The sequence below is a fragment of the Colobus angolensis genome, unplaced genomic scaffold, assembly GCF_000951035.1.
Source record: "Colobus angolensis palliatus isolate OR3802 unplaced genomic scaffold, Cang.pa_1.0 Scaffold313, whole genome shotgun sequence".
NCBI classification, from domain to species: domain Eukaryota; kingdom Metazoa; phylum Chordata; class Mammalia; order Primates; family Cercopithecidae; genus Colobus; species Colobus angolensis.
Genome location: NW_012116411.1, coordinates 3,041,818 through 3,055,624, shown reverse-complemented (window position 1 = coordinate 3,055,624; position 13,807 = coordinate 3,041,818). Strand labels below are relative to the sequence as shown.

The following is a 13,807-nucleotide window of genomic DNA, read 5'->3' as shown; positions in this document are numbered from 1 at the left end:
CCTCTTGCCAGGTGAGAAAATTAAATGTCATTATTGCTTAAGCCCCTGGGAGACTAGATTCTGTTACTTGCCAGTGAATGCATCCTAATGCTGCGACCATCTCTTGCACTGAAATCAACTTGCAAAATTTACAGCACAAACTCTGCCCATGTATGAAGAGAATGTAAAAAAGCATTCCAGCATCTCTTTTGGGAAAATAAATGGATAATACCATTTTTTCTTTTCATTTGAGTTGTCCTATCTTTGGCAAGTGAAAGCTGAAAAGCAGAATTTTCACATATAAATCAATTTCTCCATTTCCCTCCTGGCATGAGATAAGAAACTCTTAGCTCATACATGCTCTCTAACTAGTTAAGAATTGGATTTCAAGCCCTACTCTTACTGTTTGGTTTATTCTGCTTAGTTCATTCAGATGAGAGAATCCTTGAAGGTAAGGTTTAGGTGTTTAGGGTAGTCAGACGGTTATGAACAATGGTTGTGAATGATGACATATTTCAGCATTTTGGAGCAGCAACTTAGTCAGCTATCCTCAGAGCCAGTCTGAGGACTCTGGCCAATACCAGTGTGGGTTGTCTAAACAAATTAATTTTTAAAAGTAAGGAATGTGTCTTTTCAGGTCTGTGGGTCCCTATGGAAACACTGACAAGAACAGGTGGAAGAAATATGTGGTCATCGGTTAAAAACCCTGCAGGGTTCAAGGAAGGGCACTCTTACATCATGTGATGGGTGAGCTGTAGCCATTCTGTGAGGGGAACTCCAGGAGACTGGATCCAACTCGCAACCAGCTACAGTGAAGTTATGATATGAGAAGCACTGACTTGGCACAAGACTTGGGAAAGGCAATGAGGCAGCAGGCAAGCTTTACGGGATGACACTTACCTTGAGGGAGCAAGGACAAGTTGTGACCTTCCCAGTCCTCTCTCCATTTGCAGATCAGCAAGCTTCTGTCAGCAAGGAGGGGTGGACAATGAAACTCTTTGGGTTCAGCTCGATTGTTTTTTGAGACAGGTATTGCAAGGGACTGCCAAAAAGGTAAGTCATCTTTGGACAAGCCAAGTGCTTTGGGAGACAGTCATTTCTGAAAATAAGTGTTTGCGTCAAACATTCTCTTTGTCGGTAGGAGACTTTTTTGTTGGATCATGTTGTCCTCAGAAAAGAGGTTGCAGAGAAGATAAGGGAGTTGGGATGACTTAAGAGTCTCAGTGCTTTGGGGCAATTTATAGACAGCACCGTGTGATCCTGCCATCTCAGGACTTACCCCACGTTGCTAACTCCCTCACTGGGGCCAAGGTTCTGAAAGGAAGAAGGCATGTCTTATTCACTCACCTTTGAGTCTCCAGCACTGAGCACAGCACCTGTCACTCAGTAGGCACTCAATAAATGTAAATTGATATGAAACATGACACGAGGTGCCTTTCACAGAACAAAAATTAATTTGTCCTAAAGGCCTCCTGGGATGCAATTTTGAATTTTAGTATGTGTCTACGTTGGGGTTAAGGTTAACGTTTAAGTGTGACAAGAAGGGGTTAGTTTGGCTGAAATAGTTCTTCCTGTGGTGTTAACTGGTAAAATGAAATATAATGTTATTCTAATCTCTTCCAAGCCTTTCCTGATTCAAACACGGAAATGTGTTTCTGCAGATTGCGGCATTTCAGCTAAAAGTTCAACAAGATTAAAAAGGAGAAAGCTTGAGTCATTTGAGTGAATATCGCAAACAGGATTTAGGTATTCATTAAGATAAGGATAAACTGCTAAATTTAGGTTTGCTCATGATTAATTTGTTCGATGTATTTCCTTGCAGAATAATACATGAACTAGATTTTGAATGTGATACAGACACACACCATTTTTTACATACATAGCTTTTAAAATTTAGATGTATTCTATGTGTACAATCCAGAAAGGAGATGAAAGCCTGCCTCCTCTTTTATAAACTTATTTGGAGGGGGAGCTAAATGGAAGCCAAACTTTTGCTGAACTCCAGTTGGAAATGGATTCTGGATACACTGGGGCTGGAGAAAGTAGAGTTGAGAAGGACAAGAGGCATTGCACAAACACATTCCTGGAAATGAATCTACACAGACTGGTTGACTTGAAAACTGGTTAACCAGAAATTTTGCCCTGCTTGGGGTAAAGCTAGAAACATTGAATCCCAAAATCTGTGAATAACATGCCTAATAGGAAAACTGAAAATTCTGTGTATTTCTTTTCCAAAATTAAATGGCAGCCAATGTTTGCAGGTAAAAAAACAAAACAAACCAACAAACAAAAAACCACAATGGGGAATTAGATTACAGCTGTTTGCTTAAAAATTGTTAACTGATTTTGTTGTTTGTTTAACGGAAACATTTGCATTGTGCATTCTTGTTATTTGAAGAAAAATGGTGAGAATATCACAGTGCAAATGCAGAATACAAGTTTGATAGAACTAATCTAATTTACGTTAGATACACTCCTCATTTGGGAGAATTTATTTAACTGGTAATTTAATTTAGGTGGAGAGGCACTTTAATTGGAGTTGATTACTGTGGGATTTTTATATACCGTACGATGCACTGTTGACTTACAGCACCACATGACGTAAAGTTGGGTAATTTTAAGTCACTGGATATTTTTATCCCGACTATAATAGAATTTGCTGAAAAATGCTTATTAACTGAAACTGTTTTCTAGGTTGGATACTATTTGGAAAATCTTTGGGACTATGTCAAAGATGATTGGAAATTTAATAGAGCTAGCAGACCAAAAAACAAAACAAAACAAAACAAAAAGACTTAATTTATTAGGACTGCAGTGGTGAAGTGCTGTCGCTTCAGAACACCCCACTGCCTGAATCGCAGCAGTGTGCAAATCATCACTCTGCAGTGAATGGGAATTTTTGGTTTAGAGTTTAACAGATTTTCCCGGTCTCTCTCCTAGCGACCGACATAGAAATATGAAAGAATAAAATGATTTCAAAAAAAGCACCGTTTGGGGGTGAAAATGATGAAAATGTAAAGGCAAATGATGAATTTATCAGAGAATGAAGGAACAGATAGCATATGTATGTAGGAACACAGTAGCTTTAAAATATCAGAAAGATGAGGAAAAGGACAGAGATGCCAAGTGAAGCAGAGGGTTTCTACATTTGTCATCGGCTCTTGCATGTCCCACGTTCCCTTATGTAATAGATCTTTAATGGATGCCCTACTGTCACAGAACCTTTGTAAGACCAGCCTATGCAGAATGCAAAGGAACTAAATAATGGACAGTTAATGTTCTGGCAAAGCAATTTATTATCTTGCTAGAAGCTGGTTTCTCATTGCATTTAGAATAAACTTTAAACAGCTATATCACCTTCCAGGCCTGATATGATCTGGCCCCTGCAAACTTACCTTCATGTCTTCCCACTCCCATCCTCCTTCTTCAAGCTCTAGCTACACTGGCTTTCTTTCATCCTTGGACTTTTAACACTGATTCTTTCTGCAAGGCCTTTGCACTGCCATGCTCGCTCTCTCTGGAATGCTTTTCCTTTGGCTGAATTTTTCCATGTAATTCAGGTCTTAGTTCAATTTTAATATCCTCCAGCAGATTTCCCATCCTATCTAAAGCAGTCCATGTCCTTCCCTATCCCTAGGTCCTGCTATCACATTACCTAGTTAGATTTCCTTGAAACCTCTTGAAATTCCCTTATTTATTCTTTTGAGTTTTCTTCCACTTCACCTTCCCCATAGAACATGAGCTCCTCAGTGTCAGGGGTCTTCTGTTTCCTTCATTGCTATATCCCCAACACCTAGAATAGAACATGACACATAGTGAGCAATGAATGAATGAGAAAGAGTACAAGACTCACAGTGGAACTGCCTACGAACAAAAGGAATACTGGACAAAAAGAAATGGTCTAGGGAAGAAAATCAGGAAGAAGAGGAACAAAGAATGGGGTCTAGGGACTGAGAATTGGTTATAGTGCACAATTTTAGCCCCTATACAATGTTTGTTACATGCATTCCAAGCAGAGGGAATGGCAAGTGCTAAGAAGAAGTCTTTCCATCATCATACACAGCTGTTTTTCACTTTGTTGTTGCTAGTGGTTTTGTTTTCAGTGTGTGTTGGGAGTTGGGGGAGGATGGGTGTGAGGGATCCCTGTGTGTTTCTCTCAGAGGAAGGCTGGGTTTTTTCTTTCAGGCTACAGGTGTTGCTGCATGTTCTTGGGGTTGTCAATGGAGCACAGACAGGAATACCACCCGTGGCAGCTCTGCAACTTATTCTAAGACTTTTAGACCAAGAGGCAGGAAAGAGTGAAGGAATGATCACCACATTGTACCAGGGGTATACTGGTGAGAGGTAAGATGATTTGGGTGGCAGGGGTGATCCCCAATCTTTTTAACCCAGAAAAAGACGGATAAATGCTCTGACATTGCTGGGATCCAGGGATCTGTGGCCACGCTTGCTTGTGCAGGCAGCAGCCAATACTTCTGAATGGTGCCCTTGGGACTACAAAACTGTGCGGGGGGGCAGGGAGCCCATACTATTTGCTACATCAGAAAAATCCATTCATGAAAAAGAAAGAGAAGGATAAAAGTCTTCTCAGAAAGCCTTAGTAAAATGGGTGCTTTTATTTTCACAGACATGTCTATGCAAATACACTCAGTCACAAGAGAGAGCTTCTTAAGCCTGATCATAATTTAAACTCTGAAAGGTGAGTGAGCCTGTTAAGAGACCTCCACCCTTCTAGTAACCTCTGTCCCTTGATATGGGAAGGATATCTTAGTTCTCTCTAGCCCCTTGCTTAGGATTAAATGAGAGACTTCAGCTTTGGTGTAAAGCTGTCAGCTGCCCTAATCAAGGACAATACACAAAAATTAGACTCCTTATAAGAATAAGGGATTAAATGGAGGAAGATTTAGAAGTGGGTGGGAACAAAAGAGTAGAACTAAGCCTGCATCTGCAGAAAATGTCCAAGGACAGCTGACAGAGTTCAGCTCCATGGGGAAAAGGCATGTTAGTGTGTAGGTAGAGAAACTGGACAAGGAAGGATGGCCTTACCCTTCCATAATAGAGAAGTCAACGGAAGGGATGACCGCATGCAATAGACAACTGAATTAGAAAGAGCAGAAATGTAAACCAGCAGTGCTTCCCTATCTTGGGCCTGGCTAGCTTAAAGTGGCTCCACTGTCATTGGTCAAAAAACTTTCATAAGGAGATCCAATCACTAATGCAACAAACTCTATTGAGTTCTAAGTTGGAGATGGTTCAGTTCTAAAGCTTGGGGGTAGACAGGTCACTGGGAGAGAAAGAATGAAGGAGTGGGATCTGAACATTGTAATAAGTCATCTAGTAGCTCTGATCACTTTGGACATTGCTGGGGATTACATAACAGCTCACTATAACATTACAACACATACTTATATCTGTTTGTTCCCCCAAACTAACATGACAGTGTATGTCTGCCATCTCAGCTTACAGAGACATGATTTAGTCCAGGTTATACTTAGATTTTACAAAGAGACTTTGACCACATAGATATTCATAAAATTAATCTGGTTAAGAAAAAAGTACAGGGGCTTGAAGTCAGAAGAGCTCTGTTCCCATTCTGGCTATGCTGCTGTCAGGTTTGTGACCTGGAGAGCAGTTTAGCATCTCTGGGTCTCAATTTGTTCATCTGTAGAGTGTGGGTGATCAACCTTTATGTAATCCCTCTGGGTTGAGTGGGTCTCCAGATGGAAGTTCCCTGTGGGAATTTAAAAGCAAACTGTGGCATCGAAACAAACTGGACAATTGCTAACTCTTTATCATCATCCATCTTCATAAAGAAACTTGTTGGTCACTAGTCTGATAGTACTGTTAAAATACCTTTATTTGTACCTTTTGAGAAAAGCAATTTTCAGACTCATCTTAGAATAAGCTCATGAGGAGTCTCATTTCCAAACTGGAGATCATTTCCAGTTTGAATGAACAATTCTTCTTTTTGGCTTGGCTGACGGTGGGGCTAGGTGAAAGCTGAGCTGCACATCCTTCAGAGGTCACAATGAAAAGTCAGTCTTTATTCTAGCAGGGCTTGGTCTGGAATAGCTGGTACATAGGTGGCAGCCCCATGTCCTATCTCATACTTTAAACAACATCACCAATATCTTTTTCTGAAATAAGCTTGACTTGTATATGTTTATTACAGGAGAGAAAAGTTTGCCAAGTGTCTTCTATGGACTAAGCACTTGCTAGGTGTTTTACATATATTCTGCCATTTAATCCTCAAGGCAACTTTAACAGGTAAGTATTACTGCCCTCATTTTACAGGTGAAGAAATTGAGACCCAGAGTGACTATATGACCTGCCCAAGGTGGTCACATCATTAGGGCATGGCAGAGATCTGAAATAAAAGTTCAGGTCTTCTGACTTCAGTCCATGCTTTTTTTTTTTTTCCTATAACATCATGCTACCTAGAAGAAAAAGAAATGAGGATAAGCAGTCAGCCAGCAAAGTCAGGAAAAATGATATGCCATTTGTAAAGAGCTCATCCACACTATATCATTCTGAAATGTCCAGTTTTCAAAGAGTCAGAGCAGTACGGAAATGTTCAATGTTAAATCACTACTCAACATAAGCAATCTGACTGTGATGGTTCAGAAGCTCTTCCAGATCTTGTCGTGCCTTAAAGTTCTCATTAACAATATCAATTATCAGTGCACTACAGATATATAGGAAACGAAAATGCCAGGTAACAGAAAAGCCAGGTCACCTGCCTCCAAGATGCTGGGCACTGCACGGCTTTTATCAGTTTTTATTATACCAGGTCAAGGAAACAAATGGAATCTATCTACATGGTCCTGCCTCGTTAGGCATATATTCTAAACATACATCCATTTTCATACCCAATGAGAAAGAACTCAATTCCAAAGGATCTCACCTTTCACAAAATCCTACCCTTAAGATCCTAAAACAGTCATATCACTGTGCACAAGATTTTTGGCAGTCACAAGCTCTATCACAAAGCAGAGCTTAAAAACAGATGGAGAATATAACCAGGGTTCAAATGCACCCTCTCTGGGTGGGTCAGACTGCATGAGGCAGTGTGGCTGTGTGGAGGGAGAGGTCCGGACCTGTGGCAAACTGCTGCTCCTGCCAGGAGGCTACCAAAGCCAAGGCTCTTGACTTATTCATGTTCCTCAGCTGCTCCGGTGCCTATATCTCTAACAACAGTAAACAGTGAAATACCTGCAGGCAACCATGTCTAAATAAAGAGATCAATATTTGAATCTTCAAGAAGTGGCCAACTTCAGAAAGGCATTTCTTGGCACCCTAGAGGAGACTGGGATGAAAGTTGTACCGGAGACTGGAGAAGAGCCCAATGTGTTTCACGAGGTTCGGCTCCACTACATAGGCCCTCTCTCCCTTGGCCCTCAACAGCGAGTACAGTGCCATGTCCTTGCCAAAGCCCTTGTGGCAGTACACTTGGGACAGGTAGGTGAGGGTCCGGCGGGCCGCAGGTGCGGGGAAGAGCATGGCTGGGGTGCAACACTGAGAGGCAGGAACCACGCTGTACAGGGAAGGACTCAGCCGCCGCAGTTCCAGGAAATAGTGCCGACCCACCAGCTCCACCAGACCCATGCTATACAGGGAGAAGAAGAGCATTACAGGCCAGCTAAACCCTGGGCGGCTGGCAAACCTCATGTAAATCCAGGTTAGTAAGGGCCCCAACAACATGCCTACACCAACCCACTCCAGGATTCGCATGGGCTCTGGGTTGATGTAGTGCTGGAGCCTCTCGGGGTGATAGAGCTTGAGATAAAGGGCATCTCTGAGATGTGGCTCAGAGAAGCGAGCCCGCAGAAGATGCTCCAAGACTGGGAAGATCTGCTCTTCGGGAACAGCATCGTCTTCTACCATCAGGACGTAGTCTGGGTTGTAGGTCTGCAGGGATGACTCCAGGCAATAGACATAGTCCTGCTTCTCTTTCTCAAATGAGTTGGTTGAAGGGTCATCACCATAATCATCCTCAGTGCCCTCATAGCGATTGGCCACAGGGACGTACTTGGAGAGCAACTTGGCATCAAAATGGCTCACACTGCGCTCCACGTTGCACAGAAAGAGTTGGTGCCCCTCGCACTGGGGGCCACATTGCTGAAGAAGCCGGTGGAACTGGGACACCACCTGCAGGACGTAGTGGAAGCCAGGCTGTCTGTCCACAGTGATGATGGTGATCACCAGCCAGGGCCGGGGGGTGGCCTGCCAGACAATGGGCACTGAGCCATTGGCAGAGGGAAGCTCCTCAAAATAGTGGAGGGCAGCCTCACCCTCTTTCAAGCTTTGCTGCAGGAACTCTTGGCTCATTTGGTTCAGATGCCAATGGCGCAGATAGAAGTAAGAGTGCAGAAGTCGGTGACAGGCCAGGGGGGCCAGCAGGCCAAATGTCACCACTGTTAGGATGAAGAGCTGGACAGCGGTGCTGCCCCAGGAGAGTCGCCGCAGCCTCCGGAGGAGCATGGCAGCTGGAGAGGTTGAAGTGCTCATGAGGTCAACTTTTATTCATGTCTGGTCCCAAGAAAAAACCATCCTGGAACTCAGGCCAGAGTCATCAGAAATCAAACCTAAAGAGAGAGGAAGTAGGGAATGGTAAGGGTAAGCATTTTTTTTTTTTTTAAACAAAAAACAAAAAAACAAAGGGCCAAGAACTGAACTCAGCACATATCAAACCAGAAATTATAATTCAAGGCTCTGTAGCTTCTAGAGACTTTAAAGTATTTTCTGCAGTAAACCGTTCTTTGGTCGTGTCTGCTAACAGCCTCTGGGATGTTTTTATTATTTCTATGAGTAACAAGATCTCAGTGCATCCAACCAAGTCTCCATGCCTAAAGATACTTAATTAGGTTTACAATGTGCCAGAAAATCTCCAGGTAGGCTGTTAGGATCATTATTCACCAGGTACACAGACAATGGGTTCTTAAAACAGGGGCAAAAAAAGCAAGGCTTGGCACAAAGGAAATATACAGATTTAGAGCAAGTTCCAGCATAAGGGCCCAGAAAATACTTGTTGATTAACTGTGCATGTAGCAATTTCCAAAAAAACTTGTCCAACAAGAGAAGGAATACTTAGGATTCTCTGAAATATCTTTGTTATTTAATGTCATTTTTCATTCACATGTTTCTAATCTCACGCAACTATACTTAACATTGCATATTAATTTAATCCTGATTGTTCTCCCATTTTATTTTTGTAGATCATGGGAACCAATGAGAGGAAATATCTCCCATAAGCAAGCAAACTCTAGAGCCCTAGGCTTGGGGAGGGAGGAAACATCTGGAGGAAGATCCATGAGTAGCTTTTCAATGAAGGGGGGGAGGTGGGTGGGGCAGGGAAAGGCAGAAGTGAATATGGAAGAGACAGTTGCCCTCAGTTTGGTCCAGGAAAAAATGCTGTGTGATGTAATGATTCAGAGCATGGGTCTGAGACCAGGCTCATGTTGGTATGAATCCTAGCTCTACCTCTCACTTGTTGGGAAGTCAGTTTACCTCTCTATATCTTACATTTCTCAGCTCTAAAATGGAAATAATAATATCCGTCTCTTAGATTTACTGTAAATATAAAATACGTTAGAAAGCAAAATAATGCAGAGTAAAAATGCCATTAAAATCTATCCATATGTTCAAACTCATAATAATATTTCAGAAGTAAGCGGGTCTAATGTTCTGATGGAAAAGAGACTACTGCCAAAAAACAGAATTAAAAGGACAAAGCCAGTCCTTTGCTAGTAGGGTCAATGCAAAACTAAATGGTGTCTGCAGTACAGAAAGTAAATCTCTTGCCTCAGAAGCATAATGAGGTTTATACACATTTGGAGGAAAACTGTGTAGTTTGTGAGTTATTGCAAAGGGAGTATTGCCCAGGAACCATATGAGGTTGCTGTGGAGCAGACTCAGCCAGTGCTCTCATATCCATGTTCTCCCCTTGGGCACACAGAAAGACCTCATTTCCTAGCTTGCCTTCTCCAGGTGGAGTCATGTGACTAGGGCTTGTCAGCAAAGTGACAGGGGTGACACCTGGGACAAGGTAGTTGAGAACAGATGTGCCATTTTGACTTTCTCTTTCCCTGTCTGCCAGCTGAATGGACAGCCCTGGTGGATCTAGAGGAGGGTACAGTCACCAGATGGCAGAAGCCTGGGTCCTTGAATCCTGTACATACATATCCCAGTTTTGGGACTGCATGGAACAGATGTCCCTCCCACTGCCCACCTCCCAGTATCCTCCCAAACTACAGTGGACTGTGTTGTGAGCAATACATAAACCACTGTGTCTAGATACCAATAATTTTTGGACTTTATTACAGCAGTTAGCCTCTACAGTTGTGTAGAATATCAAATGTCTATAGTACAGTGACATGGTAATTTCTCAAGTAGAGAAATAAGTTTCATTTCAGCCACAGAAGCAGATTGTACTATGGGACTCAAAGGTGAGACAGACTATCCTAGTACTAAGAGATCAGGATAGTACCCAAAGAGGGAACAAAACAAAGAGAGGTTTGAATAGTATGCAACCCTAGCCTTGCTGGTTTGTGAACGTCCAGCATATTGCAGACTGGTTGCTTCTTCCTGTGCTCTGCTCAGGGCAATGGAGTTAACAAATCATGTGGTTGCACATCCACGTCGTCTCACCAGTTCCACATCACTACTAATGGAAGCCAATACTAGAATTGGGCTGAGCTCACACTCCTGCAGTATTGGCCTTGGAAAAGGAGGCATTCAAGTGGCTTTCTGCTCAGACTATTTCCCGCCTTTGCTATTACCACAAGGGAGCTGGATCAATCTAGAGGAGGGAACTAGAGACAATGAGATAGGGCAGGCAGTTTGGAAAATGCCAGGCACATAGTAAGTACTATCACTTACTATGATATGTCACAGGGGAAAGAAATGGGAACACCTAGTACTGACATCAAGATAACCTTGGGTCCCAGGGAATTTATCCTACTGGGGACAATAAAATCATTAACATCTCACATAGTCCTTCACTTTAAAACTATGTCTGTGAGACTGCTGTTCCACTGACAATAAGGAAAAGAGGGGGATTCAGTTCAGAGGACACATGGTCCCTGCCTATATTAATCAGCTTTGCTGGGGTGATTAACAGTCTCAAATCTTCATTAACTTAAAGTAATAACATGTATTTCCTGCATATGGGTTTGAGGATAGCTGTGGCTCAGTTGGGGTCAGCTCCAGAATGTAGGTCAGAATTAGTTCATGCCACATGGGCCTCCTTCTAGATTGAGCTGCAGAAGAAACAGTCACCTGGGGCGTGTTTCCATGTTGCCTGGAAGCTGCACAAGAGGCCAAGTCAAAACATGCAGGTACATTTACATCCTTGTTTCAGTGTGTCACAAATCAAGTCTACTCATCATCCATTGGCCAAAACAATGGGACAGGAAGATTACTCCTCCCACAGAGCAGAAGGAGGGGAAAGTGAAGATTCAATAGGAAAAAAAAAAAAAAAAAAAGCAACAGGCCGATTTCTAAATCCTGAGGAGAAAAGAAAGCATCTAGCAATCTGCTCAGAGAGTATGGAAATTTTTTTAGAATGCTCACAGAGCTTAAGACCCAGCCCCCAACCCCAATCATTACACACTGCACGAATAAGGACAGGCTTCAGTAATGATCCCAAAAATCTCAGTGGCTTATAAGAATGAAGGTTTAATTCTTGCTCATATTACTTGTCCTTTATAGATCAATTGTGCCTCTGTTGCCTGTTGTTTGTACTCTAGGAACCAGGCAGACAGAACTGTTTTGTTTTGTTTTGTTTTAACGTTGCTGGTTTTGTGGTAGAGAGAAACAAGGGGAATAGTGCACCACAAGCGGGCTCTCAAAGCTACTTCTCAAAAGTGACACAGATCCCTTCCACCCACATTTCACTGACTGGAACAAGTCACATAATAACGCAAGTTCAACAGAGCAGAGTTACGTCATTTTCCTGCAAGAAGGGAGTGCCAAAAGATACATGGCCACACCTGAAGCCAATAACTGGAGAAATATAGGTATTCCAGGGAGGGGCAGAAAATCTACTCCAGGGAGGGGCAGAAATGTACTCCAGGGAGGAGCATTTTGAACAATAATGCAATCTACCACACCTACCTAGGACACAGGAACTGGGATCAGATCCTTCATTCAAGATTAGATGACTGCTTTGCTGAAAATCCAACCACATTGAGTTATAGAGTCATTCAGGAGTATGTTCTTGTTTACTTTTTAAAATATTTTCTTAAAAGATTTAACCAGTCATTGCACAGTAGGCTGTGGTGTCCAATGCCACCTATAATTTATTTCACCTTCCTGATCTGGTTTTAAGAAGAATGAACAGCTGGATGTGGTGGCTCAAGCCTGTAATCCCAGCACTTTAGGAGGCTGAGGCAGGTGGATGGCTTGAACCTAGGAGATTCAGACCAGCCTGGGCAACATGGCAAAACCCAGTCTCAACAAAAGATACAAAAATTAGCCAGGCATGGTAGCATGTTCCTGTAGTCCTAGCTACTCAGGAGGCTGAGGCAGAAGGACTGCCTGAGCCCCAGCAGGTTGAGGCTGCAATAAGCCACGATCATACCACTGCACTCCAGCCTGGGTGACAGAGAAAAACCCTGTCTCAAACAAAGCAAACAAACAAACAAACAAAAAGATAAAAGATAAATGGCCTTAGGGGAACAGATATTAAAACATAGGACTTTTCATTGCTAGTTTGGGGAAGGAGTTTTTTTTATTCCCAGCCCAATCATAAGGGTGAGACAAGAGGGCTATGTCTATGTTACCACTCTGATTGTCTTTTTCCAGAATTCCTGTTGCCCATGATGTCACGAGCTGAGGCCCACGCTCCAGAGACACTGTGGACTGACTGGCACCTATGAGCTGACCTAATAATGATTGCACCATTACAGCTCCGATTCTACAGAACAATACATACCCAGTTCTTATCTATGCTTTGCATGTGCTCTTTGAAACACAGCTCTTCCCTAAACAGAGTTCTTTACCTGTTACCATGTCTAGAGTGTAGGGCTCAGGGAAGACAGTAAAGGACACAGATTCTGAGAAATGAACATGAACTAGGGCTTAGATGAATAAATGGAGCGACAACAACAGTTACATTTTAGTGCAACTTCTGAAAATTAAACGAAAGGATCCATGGGTGTGGGAGACACAATACCAGGGTGTGAGTCAGGGGATGAGTGCTCAAGAATGTTCTATGTTTCCCAAATCCACTATATGAATGGCACCACCACTTTCCCAGGCAACTCAGCCTAAAACACTAGTTAGTTCTAACTTCTCACCTCCATGCACTCACTTCCTAATCCCACCTCTACAGCCTGTTTTATTATGCCTCTCTTTTCCTCTTTTCCCCTCCCCTTCCCCTTGTCAAGCCTTCCTGCCTGCCACACTCTAGTTCCTCCTCAGCACTTCCAAGCCAGCTGATTCCAACAGGCTCCTAACAGAGCTTCTGACCTCCAGAATGAGCAACACAAGCCAAAAGATCTGGGTCCAGTTCTCGTCCTAACACTCACTAATTCGATCAATTTGTATAAAAAAATCATTTATCTCTCTGAGCCTATTTTATTTCTCTGTGAAACAGGAAAATAAAAAATACTTCAGCTGGGCGCAGTGGCTCACGCTGGTAATCCCAGCACTTTGGGAGGCTGAGGCGGGCGGATCATGAGGTCAGGTGATTGAGACCATCCTGGCCAACATGGTGAAACCTCATCTCTACTAAAGATACAAAAATTAGCCAGGCATGGTAGCATGTTCCTGTAGTCCTAGCTACTCAGGAGGCTGAGGCAGAAGGACTGCCTGAGCCCCAGCAGGT

General features: G+C 42.9%; 1 protein-coding gene and 1 long non-coding RNA gene across 4 annotated transcripts in view; one reads left to right on the top strand and one right to left on the bottom strand.

The window, feature by feature from the left end:
• Nucleotides 1-730: 730 nt before the first annotated feature.
• On the top strand, nt 731-12,919 carry LOC105518145. The gene is made up of 3 exons (XR_001002779.1): nt 731-1,032; nt 11,232-11,315; nt 12,784-12,919. It is a non-coding gene; the product is annotated as an uncharacterized LOC105518145 (long non-coding RNA).
• Nucleotides 4,574-13,807, bottom strand: part of TMEM246 (transmembrane protein 246) — a 14,542-nt gene continuing 5,308 nt past the window's right edge. For 2 of the 3 annotated variants that reach the window (XM_011951005.1, XM_011951007.1), the window contains exon 2: nt 4,574-8,564. In XM_011951005.1, the coding sequence (XP_011806395.1) occupies nt 7,276-8,487 (1,212 nt within the window). In that variant the 5' untranslated portion in view covers nt 8,488-8,564 and the 3' untranslated portion in view covers nt 4,574-7,275. Of the gene's footprint in view, nt 8,565-12,093; nt 12,149-13,807 lie in introns of all 3 variants that reach the window. The other variant, XM_011951006.1, reaches the window with a different exon arrangement.